Below are 18093 nucleotides of genomic sequence, written 5' to 3'. Positions count from 1 at the left end.
TAATATATTTAAAATATTAAAAAAATGCGGTGAACAAAAAAAACACGCGCGTTGCAGTTGCGAACTGATACGAATTCGTAGATTGTAGAATCGCGGGACAAAAAAGTGTGATGTAAAAAGCCGCGTGTTGCGTTTGCGAACTAACACGAATTCAATCGGAATCAACGTTGTCAGCACTAAATCGTACACATAAAACCATGTATTGTGGTGGTGAACTGACACGAGTTCGACTGGTATCAGATTACGGCATTGAAATCAAAGCAATAAGTTAATTCGTCCATACTCAAAATACAACAAATTAACATGTTTACATAAATAGATCTTGGCGAAAGCGAAAAATATATGCGCGTTGTGGCCATTACATGATGCGAATTTGTCCAGAATCGATGGACAAAAAAACTCGCGGGGAAAAAACATTCGGTTGCGACCACGAGTTGACGTGAATTTGGCAGGAATCATTTGGCGATATCAAAGGTAAAAAAACTTGTACTTTGCAGCGGCGAACTGGCGCGAATTTAAAAACGAAAAACAACTTAAAAGCAAATTAAAAGGCTAACCAACCACGTGGATCAATCACGTGATTGCGTTGCCAAACTTCTTAATTATTATATATCTTAAATATATATAAACGAAGGGGAAGGTTCATGTACATTTTAATCTTAACATGAGAACGTAGGAAATAATGCCAATTTATAAAAAATGAGAACGTAAGAAACAAAACCAACTACAATACCAATATACATAAACAATGATTTGTAATAACAAAGAAAAAACCTAAAAATTACAACAAAAGAATCAAAATTAAGAACAAAATAATAACAACAAATACCAACAAAAACTTATAACATCAATAGAAAAAATCTAATAATAACAACAAAATATAAAAATTAGCAAACGCGAACAAAAAATAACAGAAAACACCTATAAAAATAAACCTAATAATAACAACAAATTGGTTCTTATTATTTTCATGTTAATAATAAAATGTATTTGATCATGTTTCTATAAACGAAACCTCACTAAACCCTTTCAAGCTACATATTGTTTTTTTTTTTTTTTGTAAATGGAGGTTTTTCATGCATTTGACCCGAATTCACGGGCATGGCTCTCATGAAACCCAGGTAGCCCTTAAACGGGTTATAATATCTCATTAAATTAATAACTAAACGAGTTATAACACATCACTAAATTAAAAATTACTCTCACTAAATATTTGACATGAATTCTATAAAGTAGGGATATACTAAAAATTAGTATCTAATATTTTAAAACTTATTATTAAGAAATATTTTATAGTAAAAAAAACAAGCAAGTCATGGTCTCTCCAATCTCCATACCCAAGTAGCTTTTAAATCGGACTACAACATCACATTTATTTATAAAACTCTTTCATCATCAAATCTAAAAAATATATAAACATTATAAACGAATAATATAAACGATAAAAACTATATAGTTGTGTCTTGCATAATGACAACTTTTGTAACGTGGAAGTTAGAAGTCAAGTTCAGCATATCCGTGAGCAACCGGAACACGGCTTCAGTGATTGATTGATATGTACCGTGTCGAGGTGGCCACATCACTGACACTCCTTTTGTTTTGCTAATAATCCATTCCATCATATATATATATATATATATATATATATATATTAATCATGTTTCCAGTCACTCGATACTAGCAGCTATGTGGCTGTTTGGAAGACCAACAGGAGCATCTGGATTCTCAAAGCATTCAACCGCCGAGCAGGTTACAGATGGAATTGACGCCTCTGGTCTCACCGCCATTGTTACAGGTTCCACTTTCTCATATCAGTGTTTAATATTTTTTTTAACGCAAAAAAGAATTCATTGAATGCAATACATGATCTACATGAACTCAGTGGATCAATGACTATAGTTGCCAGATTTGCGTTTACTTTGAAAATCAAAAGACAAACTATGGTATTCTTATTTTGAACACATTTTTAACAATTTAGGAGTGTTCAACGAATCAAAAAAATAAAATTATTAGCATCAAGTCACGTAATTTAATTCAAAAAGAATACAGTTGTTCGATTCAACAAGTCCGCAACCCCCTTTTGGATAGCAAATCATATTCTACTAAAAACAAATTTTGACGTTATTTTACTAATCTCGTGAAAATAACGATAAAAACGGCCGAAGGTTAATCAGGCATCATGTGGTGGCGTTGATAGCCGAAAGACAATGGTACATGCACCAATCGGCGGTGTCCCGATGGTAGAGTGTTACGTGCCTTATGTCCAAGGCTTGATGCAAAACTACTATCGAGCCGGGGCTCTCACCGGAAGCAGCTTCTCTATTCCTAAAGGGTAGAGGTAAGACAGTCTACATCTTACCCTCCTCAGACCCTACCATAGCTTTGCTATTGGTGGGATTTACTGAGTACGATGATGATGATGATGATTCTACTAATAACAAAGTTTAGTGTCTTAGGGGCCGAAGAAAGCACGACCCGCTGATATCAAATTTCGAATACTCAAATTAATCGAACCAAATTATTCATATTTTGAAAATTTGAAGCTGGACACGAATTTATTTCGAAATTCGGTTACTGAATTTGAATTCGAATTTGATTCGAAAAATTGAGGTTGGATTCGAATATGATTACTGAACATGAATCAGACCGGTGGAATCAAATTTCGAGTTTTTCGAGTATGAGTCTAACACTGAACATCCCTAGTTGACAAACTGCTCTAGAAATTAAAATCAAATAACAAACCGTTAAATGAGGTGACAAACTAAATGAACTAGGAATCAAATGCAGAAACCTAAAGCCGATTACTAGATTAGGGATTTAGAATTTTACGCATTTTGTGATTTGGGGTAATTGTTTCTTGGGTTGGTCATTAGACTGATTATTAAATGTCAGAACATAATGTCTTATTATAAGCTCTTTTATAGTTGCATGTGTGTATATAAAATAAAAATAAAAATAAAAATAAAATGCATAATTTGAATTAGAATTTCGAATCGAATTGAAAATCAGAAATTGGATTACTGAATTCAAATCGAATTCATATATGGAATTTGAATTCGATTCAAATTGCATTTCGAGTTTTTTTGAATGCTGAGCACCCCTGTTAACAGGAGGATCAAGTGGCATTGGACGTGAAACAGCACGAGTGCTAGCCCTGCGTGGAGCCCATGTGGTGATGGGGGTCAGGAATATGGCTGCGGGTAAACAGGTTCAAGAAGCAATCGTTAAAGAAATCCCAACAGCTAAAGTCGATGCAATGGAGTTGGATCTTAGTTCACTGGCATCTGTTAGGAAATTCGCCTCTGATTTTAATTCAAGCGGTCGATCATTGAACTTGTTAATGTAAGATTTAAAGCAATCGTATGATTTTGATTGCAAAGTTAACTTTAAACTAGTTCTCATTTTAGCATGGTTTATACATTACAACCTTTTATTGTGATCACTAAACTCTGTTTTTGTTTCCGTGTTGGTTTTGTTAAGAAACAATGCAGGTATAATGATGACTCCATTCATGCTCTCTAAAGATAATATAGAACTACAGTTTGCCACCAACCATCTAGGTATGTTTCATGTGTGTTTTCTTTGGTTCTTAAATCGTTTTTGTGCGCTATGTTAACATGTTTTGAATTTGCGAAAACCATAACATTTGCAGGTCACTTTCTTCTAACACATCTTTTGCTTGACAATATGAAGAAAACCGCACGTAAAAGTAAGAAAGAAGGAAGAATTGTCAATGTGTCATCACGGGCACATAGGATGACTTATCCTGAAGGAATTCGGTTTGATAAAATTAACGATGAAAAAACGTAAGTTTTGTAAAAAAAACTTCACTTTAAGATTGATTCATCATTTCATCACAATTTCGCTTTAACTTGCTTTGTTTTGTTGTACAGGTATGGTAAATATCAAGCATATGGTCAATCAAAGATAGCCAACATTCTGCATGCTAATGAGCTTACAAGACATCTAAAGGTATAACCTTTTCATTTTCATAAGCTACTATATGAACATATTACAATAACTGTATCGTTAAATTTTATCATATTGTTGAAGTGAGGTTATTTGTTACATGGACAGGAAGAAGGAGCAGAAATAACTGCAAATTCTCTTCATCCCGGAGTAATCTCAACAAACTTGTTTCGCCACGTTTTTAATCCTCCCAGCTTTGCTGAAGGTAATGTTGTTGAATATTTACCATAAAAAGGGAAAAGATAATTATATTAGTTAATCTTATGTAATGTTGCTGTTATGTTTAAATGCAGGTTTTGTTAGCAAGCTCACCGGCCTTCTGATGAAAAATGTTCAGCAGGCTAGTAACGTGTAAATTTAGTACGAGTCAACGACTATTTTATCCATTTTTTACTATGAGTTTTATAAAACCATATGATTTTTTACTAACTAAAAAATGTGCTTTAAGATATAACTTGAAAGCATTTTTAAAAATCTTGGGATCATTTTCGATCCGCTGGCTTGACCCGTATGACCCCTTTCATTTTAACTTAATACATAAAGTGATAAAACCTTAATTATATATATTCTCTTTTGGTGTAGGGGGCTGCTACGACATGTTATGTTGCACTGCACCCGCAGGTGAAAGGTGTAAGTGGTGCATATTTTTCAGATAGTAACTTGGCGAAAACAACAAAGCTAGGTAAAGACTGGGGTTTGGCCAAGAGATTGTGGGATTTTAGCATGAATTTAATCAAGTAAAGCTTGGGCAAAAATTTTGATTTTTAGCAACCAGACTATGAATAGTTTTATACAGAACAAATATACATAGCTGTCATTTTGACAGAATATATATTTGAAATAATTAGTTTAATGGGATATTTTTGATGTACATAATACAGACATCAGAAGTGAAAGTGTTAGAAAACATAAACCATTTGATAGAAAAAATTAAACGATTTAAGTTTAATTTTTTTTTTACTTGCAATAATTTAATCTACCGGAAAGAACATCTCCATATATACATAAAGCAGGGTATGTACGTGCTCAAAGGAACTCCGATTGAACTCATTTTATCTGCGTTGGAACTGGCTCGTCGAACCACAATAACAAAGCCTTTATTTTAAAAATGATGAACTTACCAATATTACTAATGAAGATGCTTATGTAATTTGTTTGAATCATATTTGATGTACCTTTTTTTTAATTATAATAATTTGTTTCGTATATTTATCATCGCTTTCTTGTGTTTTAAACGACTCGTTTTGATCCGACCAATATTTTGCCCCATGTAATAATCTATTTTTGGATATGCACTGTATATATATGGATTGAGCATTATAACAAATTAACAACAAAAGAAAAAAAAAAGATAATATGCTTAAGACAAATGTACATTGAAATCAATATCACACAGCAGTGAATTTACAAAACTAAAATTTCAAAGTTCTTTTTACATTTTGCAAAACAAAATTGTTCTATAATTGATGTATGTCTATGCCCTTATAAGTGTCAAACCAATAGCTGTAACTATGACGGTCGAAGGGTCACAAAATTTAAGATGATCCCAGAATGTAAGATTGTATCCGACATTCTGAGCGCGACGAGCTTGTTCACATACAATCAGATTAGCTGCTGACCCTAGTAGTGAAAGGTTCCCGGCCACCGTGCTCACCCAAGCTAATATTAACCATGCTTTCTTTTCTTTTTCCGGTGATATAACAGCAGCAGCTGCCGCCACCCTTCCTCCCAGCAACAACACTGAATTCATCACAAAAAGCGAAACATTAAACCCCGTTTTTCAAATCTGAACTAGACTGTAAACGAATCAAGCATTCAGTGAACTGTTTGGTGGAAAGTTCTTTATGTTTGAATAAACGAACAAACATGAACAAACCTCTTTTTTCCATTAGTTAAAGGATGAACATGAGCACATATCTCGTTCATCCATTATGTTCCTGAACGTTTGTTAATGTTCGTTCACTTACGTTTGTTAGTTTACATTTGTTTGTTTATATTTGTTTATATATTCATTTAAAAACTTTATGCTCGTTACAATTTAGTCCGACTTTATTAATTTCTTTAGGCCCAACAGACTGATGTTCACGTTTACTTTTGATTGGTGTTCACTCGGTTATGTCCATTCATCAATGTTCATTGGTTTGTTTACGTTCGTGAACAATTCGTTTATACTATTAATAAAACGGACACGAGCCTGCTCATGTTCTTAATGAACAAACATGAACAAGAAAAAAGGGGTGTGCAATAAAATCGAATATCCGATATCCAAACCGATGAACACCTTTACAAGAAAACACTGTTTTGTTTTTAATCTCCGTGTTTGATCGTTTGGTCAGTTAACCTTTAACGAGCGTACACGAACATGCCCATTCATGTGCTTGGTTCATTTAGAAGCCTAGATTTGCTTCAGTTTGGACAGTGTCAATCGGTTTATAACGGTTTATGAACACGCCTAAAGAAAATGTTGGTAGTGAATGTAAAGAATACCTGTTGGCACATTTGAAGCTAGATTTGATAGAACAAGTATAACAGCTGCAAGAACCGCTACACCACTAATTCGGTCAATTCGCGCATAAGGTTCCATAAAGACCCATACGGCACTTGGGAGTCCGGTTCTGTTAAACCCTTCAACGGTCACAAACATTCCACAAAAGAATACCAACAGTGAATAAGAAACCTGAGTGATGAAAATAAATAATTGTAAGCATGTAAGCTATAAAATTAAATTAGTGCTTTAGCCCCAATTACAAAGAATGTAGCTTCTCTAAACACGGTCGAGCATCCTTGAAATCAAGAATCACAAGAGCCAATGCGGCTGTAATCGCGGTCCATGACATATTAAGTCCCAATAGAAACGAAACCAACATCCCCACCGTAATCGTATACACTCCTGTTTTCCATAGTATTATCTTCCATTTAGCAGGCTTTTCATTTTCCTCCAAACCCAAATCAGAATTTGCACTCATGAATCCATACGCCGAAGAAACCCTTGAAACAACCCGTTCGTCCTTCTTCTCTGCCTCGTCTTTCAAGCCATTTTCATCTCTAAGAATCTCATTGTCACCCGAAGTTATACGGTTCCTAAGAGTATTAATACTATTACTATCTATGTGTCCATTTACACTTGGCGAGCTATGAACACTCATGATTTCATTCGAATTTTGAGTCGAAAGATGCGACATCGTAGCAGGTGAAAACCTATGTGAATTCACATCTTCTTCAGGCGTTACTTCAACCGGAGGCTCTTCTTCGTCTTTCTGAATCGATAACAGCTTCCAAAACATACATAATAATATCAACGCGTTTACACAAATGCCCACCAAAGTAGCACACGCGATCCCAAACAAGAATTCCCCAAACGGGATCTTACTTTGAACCGCTATCACTAGATTCTGAGGGTTACCAATCGGTGTAGCAGCCGATCCAATATTAGCACTCGAAGCAAGTGCTAGTAAAAACGGATGTGGTGGGAGGTTTTGCTGTCGAGCTATCTTAAGTACAAACTCGGTTAAGACAACACACGACGTGTCGTTAGTGAAAAAAGCACTCGAGATTGCAGATATTAAGCAGATTCTACACAACAAGTCCTTTGATCCTTGGCTTTTCCAAGAAAGAAGCTTACCTAAATACTTAAACATATCGGCTCGTTCAAGATAAACACTAACAACCATTGTTCCAAACAATAAACCAAGAATTGGAAGATCAATGGATTCAAAGGCTTGATCAGGTGTTAGAACCTGAAACAAGACCATTAGCATACCACCAAGAAGCGAGCCTGCGGTTCGTCCAATGGGCATAAACGGGACGGCTGGAAAAACCGCCAAGACCCAAAATATAGCAAAGGCTATAGAGCCAAGAACCACTTTGATAGCAGGTGCTAGAACCATGGTTGCCTAAATGTTTAACAGCCAATTCAGTTTTTGATTATCTACACACCCTGAATATAAACAAATGAAGCAACTATTACTCGAATTACGATAACCGAAAGAACATAAAGATTACAATCAGTTTGGCATAAGCTAGAAACTTGTTATCAAAAGTGGGCACTATCTAGTAACATGATCAAAACTAATAAGTGTATCATTAAAATTCAAATTGAAAAAGATACCTTGATAAGAAATAAGAAGATTATGAAGGAGATATATGTAGAAAGATTAAGGATGGATCATATATTAAATTGAAGTTGATCTAAGTATATTAATAAGTTGAGAGAAGTTTGTGGGTATAAGAGGTACACAGAGAAAGATAAGCAAACGAAATTGACAGCTTTTCATAGCATTTATATCTGCAAGTTACAAAAACGGTGGACCACTATATGACTGACTCTGCACAAAACATTTAATAATCTTTAATATTGTTATAACTAATGTAATAAAACATTCTCTCTTAACTATTTCACACTTCAAATCCTGTAAGCCAATTCAAGAATGAATTTACATAACTCGCCAAAAACGAACACGTATTTGATTTGATCAAAAAATCTGACTCTAAAACTTGATTACAATGTTCTTACCCTAAACACGGTATATATAACAAACCTATACACATATGACTATAACTAGAATTCAATTAATTAATTCTATAATAGTTATCTAACACATATCTTATCATAACTCGATAAGAATTATAAATGATAATTATCCACAAAGTAATTAACTATTAATGTTTATTGATTAACTTGCACACCAATCATGTCTCCTAATCGGTCCATGCTTCTAGCTGAGGACTAAGGTAGTAATCAAGTAGCAAATGTGTGTAGAGGTGCACAAAAAACCCGGACCCGAAATAAAAACCTGGAACCATTTTTTTAATACCCGAATCCGTACCCGACCCTACCCGTAGGGTACGGATAGGGTATGCATTTCGGCACTAAAACCCGAACCGGACCGGATTTGTACCCGGTGATACCCGAAAACACGAACGGGTTCCATACCCGGAACCGCGGTTTTCCAATACCCGAAACCGGGTATTTCAAATACCCGATGTATACCCGAAAAATACCTTAAAAATACCCGAAAAATACCCCTAAAAGCGCAACCTTTTAAAAAATCCAATCTATACCCGAAAAATACCTGGAAAAAAAGCCCGAAAAAACCCACAAATAGAGTTTTTTCAATACCCGAAAATAGGGTATTCAAATACCCGGTTCTATACCCTACCCGAATCCGATGGATATTGTATGGTTTTTAGAGGCAATACCTGGACCCAAACCTGACCTGGTTTTTACCAATACCCGATCATACCCGAACCTGGGTATTTGAAAAACCCGATTTATGCACCTCTAAATGTGTGTTAAGTGGATAGGTAAGATGTAACAACCGGGTGGGCCAAAAACTAGTTAACGGGTGGACTCGTTAAATTAAACAAATCGTTAGGTCGATATGTTTAGTAAAATTTTATAAAAGTTGTAGGTTTTGTGAATTTCATAAAAATTTAGGTTTTGTAGTATTAATCTTATATTTGTCAAAGAATATTGTTAGTTTGTTACCATGCTCTGCCATCGGCATCATAAAAGATTATTAATCTTAGGGTCAAAATAAAATAGTATCTCAACGCAAAAGTGGCATAAAGTTCAAAAAAGAGCAAATAAAGAATCTACCAATTCAAGAATCAATCCCTTAAAAGCTTGGTTACTTTTTTCTATTTGCAGATTTCCAAGTCAACCCGTAGACAGAATTTCAAGCTTGTGCTTGGATCGTTTAAATATTCAATAATTTATTTATATATATACTTCTAGCTATATATTTATAGTGTTAGCTAGGATCAAATACAAAACAAATTAACGTAGATTTGAATGTTTGTGTTAATGCTAGTGCTAACACTAAAGTGATTATTATGCTATAGTTTTCAACTAGATCTAGATCTCGGCCCTATATGTATATAAATATGATTACATATTCAATTTTAATATCATATATATTATTTGCTATTTATATTGTATATATATAGTGATAAACATCATCTAAATATGTGTTTAATACTTTAATATATGAAATAAAAATTATAGTCAAAGTCGGTGTGTGAAGCTCAGGTTCCAACTCGTTTATTGAATGAGCTTCAATATAAGCTAGAGTTTAGGCTCAAACTCGTTTAAATCGGTTAGGATCATGTTTTCAGCGAGCCAATCTCGAATAGCTTTGACTTGGCTCATTTACACACGAGTCATGAATGCATGTTGGCATCAAAAGGAGAACTCGAACAAAAATATATATATCAAACAAAGTTGATCAAAACCGATAATCAAACAACTCCGAGTAGAAAACATAGATCATATATGTGTTGACACATGCAATGAAGAACATAAACTTAACAATGAATTGGAAAATTATAAGAACGTACTGACCAAACAATAGTCGACTCGAATTAAGCGATTTGGGCTAGTAAATCAAGGTGACACTGAATGATCATGCAGCAGCGAATGGCGGATACGAGGTACGTGGCTTCTGTAGATGGAAATAGAATTGCAGGTTGTTTCTAGGGGTGAAATTAAATGGTGTGGATTCATACATGATATAGAACAAAAGAGTTGGAGAGTTGAGACAAGGCTTGTTGGTTTACCAAACATGAAAATAAGATATTAATAAATATGTATTTTTGTAATAATAAGTAGTTTTCTCAACATGGTCTGTCAAATGAAAGTATCACACGGGATATTAGTTAGGCTGTAACGGTGTCAAAAATTGTTTTTTTCTTTTAAAATAATAAGTTGTATCGGATTCGGGCATTATTCAAAAATAATCAGATCAAAATGAATTTATTTGCCATAGAAAAAGATGGGTGGACCCACCTTTCGTATTCATGACTCATGAGTGCTATTATTCACATGTCTTTGTCTTTGAAAATTGTAGTTGAATTTTGAAAATGTAATTCAGCACACATCATCTATAAAGTAGATGTAATTTTTGACAGTTACACGTAAGATAAACTTACAAACAAACAAAATTATTGTACAAAACATACCAAGTGAACTGATAAACGGAAACGGTGGCATTTTCGTAATTACTATAGCAGTATATAAGTGGAGTAATAATAATCACTCCACTTGTAAAATGTAACATAATTATTATTACTACACATTATTATAACTATAGTTTAACGCTTATAAAAATTAAAGTAAATTATATTTTTCGTCCTTTACGTTCGTACAAATTTTCAATGGTTATCATTTACCTTTAAAATATCAAAAATCGTTCTTTTTGTTCAAGAATCCTTACACGATTTGTTTTTTTCACTAACGAAGATTAAATTTTTTAGTTAAAGCCAATAATGTGTAATGCATATGACTGGGTTCAAATATAAGTTAATAAACACCAACCGTTCTTTTTGGTGTATAAATATTTTAATACATAACAAAATAATTTTTAATTGCGATGAGCCACTCGATCAAGAAATAACTTCAATAACGATATACCAAAAGCACATAAATTACTATATTTATTACTTAAACTGCAAAGACAGTAACCGCAACCGCACGTACACGACCCAAAAAAGGGCCACCCCTTTTGTATACCTAGCATAAACAATAACATAACCACTCGAAAATACAAGTTTTCCCCAAAAATCACAACACGTAAAAGGCTTACACTTATAGTTCTAACTCTGTTTCTGCCTCTTCCTATCATGATCCTCTTCTTCCATGGCCTTCAATTTGTTCTTTATCGCAGCTATTTTCGCATTTCGGCTCGTTTGACCCGGCCCATTACCCAACCTGTTTGACTTATTTGACTCACCACTTAATTTCCCAACTTTGCCCTCTGTTTCAACAAAATACTTATCTCTAGCAAACCGCACATCCAAAGGGCGCCCACATGCCAGCTTACCTTGCATCTTCTCCTTAGCCAGTTTAGCTTCCTGCATACTCACTTTAAATAAAAAAATCAGAATTTTGACAAAAAATAAATAAATAAATAAATTACTTAAATGCGTGTACCAACCTCCTTTGTGCTGAACTGTACAAACGCGTAGCCACGTGGCTCGCCACGTTTTGGGCCACACGTATGCCATAGATAATCCTCACACACAATCTTTCCAAATGGAGAAAACATCTTTATTAAAGCAGCTCTGTTAAGTTTAAAAATTACAATATTAGTAATAAGAATACTTAAATAAAAGAATTAAGGAGGTTGTATGTACCAAATATATAACTTATTTGCCCGTTTAAGATAAAAGAAACACAAGCTAAATCGACGCATTGTACAGTTTAAAGTACAAAGCGCTATGTATGTACTTACTCGGTTATTCTCATATCAAGATTGCCAACATAAAGCCGGCTTTCACTTTTTTCATCTAAAATGACAGTATTATCTTTGTCCTGCATTAAATAATAACATATCTGTGTTATGAAGATTGAATTGAATATGTATGTGATCAATAAAAGCAACAATATGTAATTACTTGAAGATGCTAGTAGATTTTGTAGTTCGATAGAAAACTAACCATCTACAGGAAATGATCTTTTTGACAAAATTACCTCCACTGGTAAGAGATTTTTAAAGCCTGCAAATTAGTTCAGAAAACATGCACACATGATTAGAGATTTAGAGTACGAATGATGAATATCATATACTTTAAAGATGAAACTGCATACTGGTTTTAAAACCATCCAGACAATAAGTCATTCCTTATAGCTGTTCCTTGTTTACTTGACAGATGAAACGACTCAACTTTACATTCAAGTTGATTTTGCTAATTGTAAACTACACGAACAAAAATATAAAGAAAATGTTGACAGAAGTAGAATTAAAACTTGTAGGCCTTAGAATGACCAAGTGAGTGTACCTACATTACTATGTAACATTTCAAATTTGACTAGAGAAGAGGAAGAGGTCAATGTGTAACATAACTAAACCATTTGCAACCTACACTTTTAAATCGTTCCTTATTCAAGCAATACATGAGAAACTTTAAAAGAAAATTAAAGAAATGTTCGTGTGAACCACCCAAGATGTCTACAAAACCATTATGAGTATTTTGCAGTGTCGGAAATCTGCGATGACTAGTCTCTAATCAGTGATCTAATGATTATTTATTATTAAACGGTCTAATTAATCGCCAATCAGTCCTAATCGGCCCTAATTCCGGCCATTTGGGTTGAGAGGGGTTAACACTTAACACCTGTCTACTTCAAAATTTCACTCTCGTTATTTTCTGAAGAATCTTGGTCACTTAAACTGTTTCTTAGGCATTCAAGCCACCTTTGCCGAGATTCCGAGAACACTCTTCATTTATCTCAAAGCATGTATCTACAGAACCTTCTTCAACAAACAGGGTCAGTGCAAGTCTATGAATGTAACATTGATTGACATTATTCTCTAGGCTTTTCATCTACTAAGACAAGTAGTATTTACATCTAGTAATTCTTAAACAAAAGATACAATAAACAACTTTTATCTTTCACTTGCATTTTTTCATGCTATCAAAAGCAAAAACTTGACCATTGTTAAAACTGAAAACCATCATTTTTTTCCTTCTCTCTACCGTTGCAATATGACAAACTCCGGTGGTAGCAACCCCCCCCCCCCTACAGATACCTCACGTTCATCTCTTACAAACATTGCTAACATTGTTAATGTAACTTTGAATCAAGACAATTACCTCTCTTGGAAACCCCAAATCATCACCGTCTTTAAAACCATGGGATTTCATTGCGGTCCCTATTGGTTTTGTCATTGGGAACCAGAGGTTTGGCTGAGATGTGGTCAAGAAGCCCCACAGTTTTAAACGATGATTATGATTTGGAGTTTCAAAGGGAGGTAATCATGAGTCAAAATAACATTAACAAAGTTAGCATTGTTTGTAAAAGGTAAACGTTGGGTATCGGTAGAAGAAGAGGGGAAGGGTGTCACCACTAGAGTTTGTCATATTGCAAAGGCAGAGAAAAGAGAGAAGAAAAAACGGATGGTTTTATACATGGATCAAGTTCTTGCTCTTGACACCATGAAAAAAGAAAGTGAAAGATAAAACTATTTATTGTAACTTTTGTCTAAGAATTACAAGATATAAATACTATTTGTCTTAGTAGATGAAAAATCTAGAGAATACTTAGGGGTGTTTGAGATTGCTTATTTTCACCAACTTATAAAACTTTTTGAAAGTAATAAGGTGTTTGGGGTTGCTTATATTGTGAGAGGAAAAGTTTAACGGGACGCCTTTAGGTTGTTAAAGTAGGTTGGGTGACAGATCGGCCATAGGAGTACTCCGGGATATAAACCAGGGCAACAAAAGTTGAGCATATGGCGATGCCGCCCGTTTTCATTTCGTGGAAGTCCCCGGCAGAGGAAAGGGCTGTAGGTGATGGCACGTTCTGCTTCTTATCTAGAGAGGGGCGCTAAATCCTTTCTATGGGCTCGTGCGTGGCAGTTAATTAATGAAAAGTTATAAGGAGGTAAAACAAGGAATCCCAAACACCCCCTTAATGTTACATTAAATGGCTTATAAAGTCTAGATTAACTGAAACATACATTTTCAGACATGTGTGTAAAACTGAAAATTACATACAGAGTTTCCAAACCGATCAGTCCCTATTAACCGCTAGACAGTGCCAACTAGCGCAAAGCGAGTTCTACAACACTAGTACTTTTAAAAACGAGTTGAAATAAGTAACTCCCTAAAAGCAAATACAAACACTTATATATTTCTAAACCATTAAAATCAAGTTTATAGCTTCTAGAACATATGTTGCTTCGATCTAGTTTTCACTGTGTTATAGAACATAATAATCGCAACTAATAGACATGAAACCCTAGCAATTTGTCAATCGAAGATCCAAACAGAAACCTAATCTAATAACATACGTGTAGTAACTAAGAATCAATCATGATGAATATTACCTTAGAATTTAACAGCTCAAGTGCTAGGGTTTCAAATACTTCGATTCGATCAGGCAGGCGAATACGAAATGGAGACACTCGGCTGTATCTGGTTAACGGCGTCGTTTTGATTTTTTTAGAACTTACAACATATAACTACCAAATGGGCTAAATGAGTTGGGCCCAAAACTTAGAAAAGAAAGTTGTGTTTTTAACTGGGTATTTTCAAGAACCGTAACTAGGTAGGAACCGGTTTTAGGTATGGTCAACAAAAGTCAAGAACCAGGTCGGCTAGGATCCAATTCCGGATATGGTCGGGTATTTGACCGGGTTTTTATCGTGTTTCTGGTAGGGTCGGATCTGGTTTTGACCGCTTACTAACCGGTTTCGGCGGGTCCGGGTCGGTTCTGGTTCCAGTGAGAAACCATAAAACTCAGTCCGTACCCATGGGTCGAGTTGGGTCTGGTTCCGGGTAGGAACTGCCGGGTCGGGTCCAGAACCGGCATTTTTGCCCACCAGTTCAACAGTGGGTTTCAACTTGAATTGAAATGGATTTTTTTTTAAACTATTTTTGTGGTTTAAATGGGCATGAGAGATCCATTTTTTTTAACCTTCCTTGAAAATAGTCTATGTCGATGATTTGTACATCATCGGATAGAAACAACTGTCAAAACTATCAAGGAAAGAATTTGGCATGAAAAACTTTGGGATGAAGAAGTTATGTTTGGACTTACAATTCAAGCATTTATGTTATGTCATAGGTTATATTGTATCCTGGAGATGTTAAAACGTTTTAATATGATGAAAGCTTATACGGTAAGCACATCCATGGTTGTCTGATTTATGAAGCATGGCATTGGGTTCTCGGTGTATGTGCTAGCAAAATACAGTTATAGTAACATGTAGGATCTAAAATAGAATAAAATACATATTCATGCATATCAAGACTCAATTCGTTGGGTATGCTAATGCTGGACACTGATCACCTTTGTTTAAAGCATGATCACGAGCTAGTTGCGTGCTCAGTATTCACATACAAAAGAAAGTTTTCTTGGAGGTAGACAAACAAACCATGAAATCACCATTATCAAATTATGTTGAACTTATAGTATTACAGTATATGTAAATATGTTGCTAGTGGAGAATGTGGTTGTGACTATGATCAATGACCTAGCCCGTACACGAAGTATAGTACACAGTTAAAAAGAAATTAAGAAGTGATTGACGATTATCGATAAAACAAAGTTTTTACGACATACAAATTTGCAGAATAAAGGAAAATTTGATGTTCGTAATTCAAGCAAGGGTAGCATAACATCAGATTTCGCAAATTAAGAAACTGAATCAATTTGAAGGGGGCATCACGCATGATAATACTCTTTTCTCAATTGAACTCTATCTACTGAATTTTTCAGTTGCCACAGCTCATCGGCTGATTCTTCAAAAGTAGTCGGTTTGGGCTTCCACTTAGATGACAAAATTGATACAGTAATATAGTGACTTTGTGTGCTAGGAAGTACCAGTTTATAAAATTACTTTTAATGAAAGTTGAACTTGTAAAACAAGTGCAAAATCACAAAATTTTGATAATCCTTTTAAATTTGAAAATAAACAGCCATGACAAATAGATTGACAAAATTGTATAAAACTTAAAACAAAGCACAACATTCAGCAAACCAAAATAAAGTTAAAAAATTCAACTAGAGTCTGGGTAACAAAACCAACAAATAAAATAAAATGTTTAAGAGAAGCTTGAGCTTTATTTGTTTTCTTTTATCATATGTAATATATATGTTGTTATTTATCTTCCTAGCAAAAAATAAATAATAAAAACTTTTATAACCAATGTTACACATAGCATATTACCAACACCATTATATTGTTACACATTATGGAGAATGTAGTTGAAAAAAATTACTGGTCCATGGGCTTTTTAGCATCTATTTGCATTAGTGAATAATTGATGTCTTTTTTTATTAGAAAATTACTGTTTTCGTTCCTGTAGTTTAAGATGAAAAAAAAATTGAACTTGGGGTTTAAAAAAACGAACCAGATTAGTCCCTATATCTAACTTCTGTTAGTTTTTCCATCCAAGAATATATGCAATTACCCCTGACTCAATATAAGGGTTAAAAACATCCTTCCATCAGTTCAGCCCCTGATTTGCTGATGTCTCTTTCTTTTCTTTGATCGATCACTTAAAGCCCTAATTCATCGAGGTCACAGGCGGACTATGAATCAATCAAGCCTCTAAAACCTTTCACGTCGATCATCTCTAAGTTCACTGAGCTTCTTGCTAGCTTCCGGTTTCCATCGCCGCTGGTGAAGGTGGAAACTGAGGCCGGAAAGACGGTTATTCGCGGCGGCGAACTGGTGAAAGACTCGAAATCGGTGACGGTTTGTTTGCTCCGCGTCCAACGATATTGAGATAAAAAAGTGTGTAAAAGTGGATGGAATTTGTGTTTTACATGATAATTTTGTTGCACTTGATAGATCGATGAATTAGTGGCTTTAATTAATTAATCAAAGAGAAGAAATCATTAAAATTAGGCTTTAATTGTAAATTGTTTGGATGTTTCTATGAAGTCACTTATAATTCTGAAATTAAAAAAAAAAAAAAACTTTTCATATATTGAATCAGGGGTATATTAGTAATTGCATATGTTTTTGGATTGAAAAACTAACAGAAGTTTGATGTAGGGACTAATCTGGTTCGTTTTTTTAAACCCCATGGATGAAATCAGTTCTAATTTTTTTTCAGGGACTAATAGTGACTCCGCTCTTAAACCTCAGGGACGAAAACAGTAATTTTCTCCTTTTTTTTCTTTTTTTTTACTAAATAAATCCAAGTTTTCACACGTTAGTCGTTATTAATCTCAACTTAAAATATTCTCTTGTGTAATTCTAACTTTCACCCTATTAGCTTTCACTAAGCCTTTTGTTAATGAGAACTAACCCAAATAATGAGAACCGCCACCACCACCAGTGTATGAAAGGAAGGTTTGAAAATTTATATAATTACAATTAACTAATATATATATATATATATATATAGTTATGAAAAAATAAATAATACGTATTATATAAAGTTATAATTAATAACATATATAAAAGTAATTATAAATACAAAAAAATTGATTAATAAGTAGTAAATGAACTGGGCTCGGGCTTGAAAACCCATTCACTAGCTGAGCTCAAACTTAACCTTTGGGCAAGTTAAAAGATATGAGCTTGGGCTCGGCTCGTTTGCACCCTAGTTGGAGAAGAAAAAATAAACATGGTTTCTAAAAACAGAAGTTTTGTTTTACCTCATCAA

At 34.3% G+C, this 18093-nt stretch overlaps 3 protein-coding genes across 7 annotated transcripts; 1 reads left to right on the top strand and 2 right to left on the bottom strand.

Annotated features, from left to right (window-relative positions):
* Nucleotides 1-1686: 1686 nt before the first annotated feature.
* On the top strand, nt 1687-4827 carry LOC143620404 (short-chain dehydrogenase TIC 32, chloroplastic-like). The gene is made up of 8 exons (XM_077092112.1): nt 1687-1795; nt 3111-3342; nt 3481-3560; nt 3653-3806; nt 3894-3972; nt 4078-4174; nt 4263-4309; nt 4552-4827. Exons 1-8 carry the CDS (start codon nt 1687-1689, stop codon nt 4708-4710), a joined length of 957 nt encoding a protein of 318 aa, XP_076948227.1. The 3' UTR covers nt 4711-4827.
* A 527-nt stretch (nt 4828-5354) lies between these two features.
* LOC143620223 (silicon efflux transporter LSI2-like) lies at nt 5355-7856 on the bottom strand. The gene is made up of 3 exons (XM_077091959.1): nt 6731-7856; nt 6457-6648; nt 5355-5709 (listed from the first exon to the last, which is right to left on the bottom strand). The coding sequence occupies exons 1-3, from the start codon at nt 7854-7856 to the stop codon at nt 5444-5446; spliced, it is 1584 nt and encodes a 527-aa protein (XP_076948074.1). The 3' UTR covers nt 5355-5443.
* Nucleotides 7857-11443: 3587 nt separating this feature from the next.
* On the bottom strand, nt 11444-14919 carry LOC143620222 (uncharacterized). Of its 5 annotated transcripts, XM_077091958.1 has the most exons (5): nt 14799-14919; nt 12406-12465; nt 12201-12280; nt 11904-12030; nt 11444-11820 (listed from the first exon to the last, which is right to left on the bottom strand). In XM_077091958.1, exons 2-5 carry the CDS (start codon nt 12406-12408, stop codon nt 11563-11565), a joined length of 468 nt encoding a protein of 155 aa, XP_076948073.1. In that variant the 5' UTR covers nt 12409-12465; nt 14799-14919; the 3' UTR covers nt 11444-11562. The 5 variants fall into 5 exon arrangements, 4 of the variants coding, with proteins under 4 accessions (XP_076948073.1, XP_076948071.1, XP_076948072.1 ...); XM_077091956.1 differs by having other exon boundaries at nt 12201-12465; nt 14799-14910; XM_077091957.1 differs by lacking the exon at nt 14799-14919 and adding an exon at nt 13084-13402 and having other exon boundaries at nt 12201-12465.
* Nucleotides 14920-18093: the final 3174 nt, after the last annotated feature.

The sequence above is a fragment of the Bidens hawaiensis genome, unplaced genomic scaffold (genome assembly GCF_021521415.1).
Source record: "Bidens hawaiensis isolate Kalapana, Puna unplaced genomic scaffold, B.hawaiensis_p1.1 tig00002553_1, whole genome shotgun sequence".
NCBI classification, from domain to species: Eukaryota; Viridiplantae; Streptophyta; class Magnoliopsida; order Asterales; family Asteraceae; genus Bidens; species Bidens hawaiensis.
This window is presented reverse-complemented; position numbering and strand designations above follow the sequence as displayed.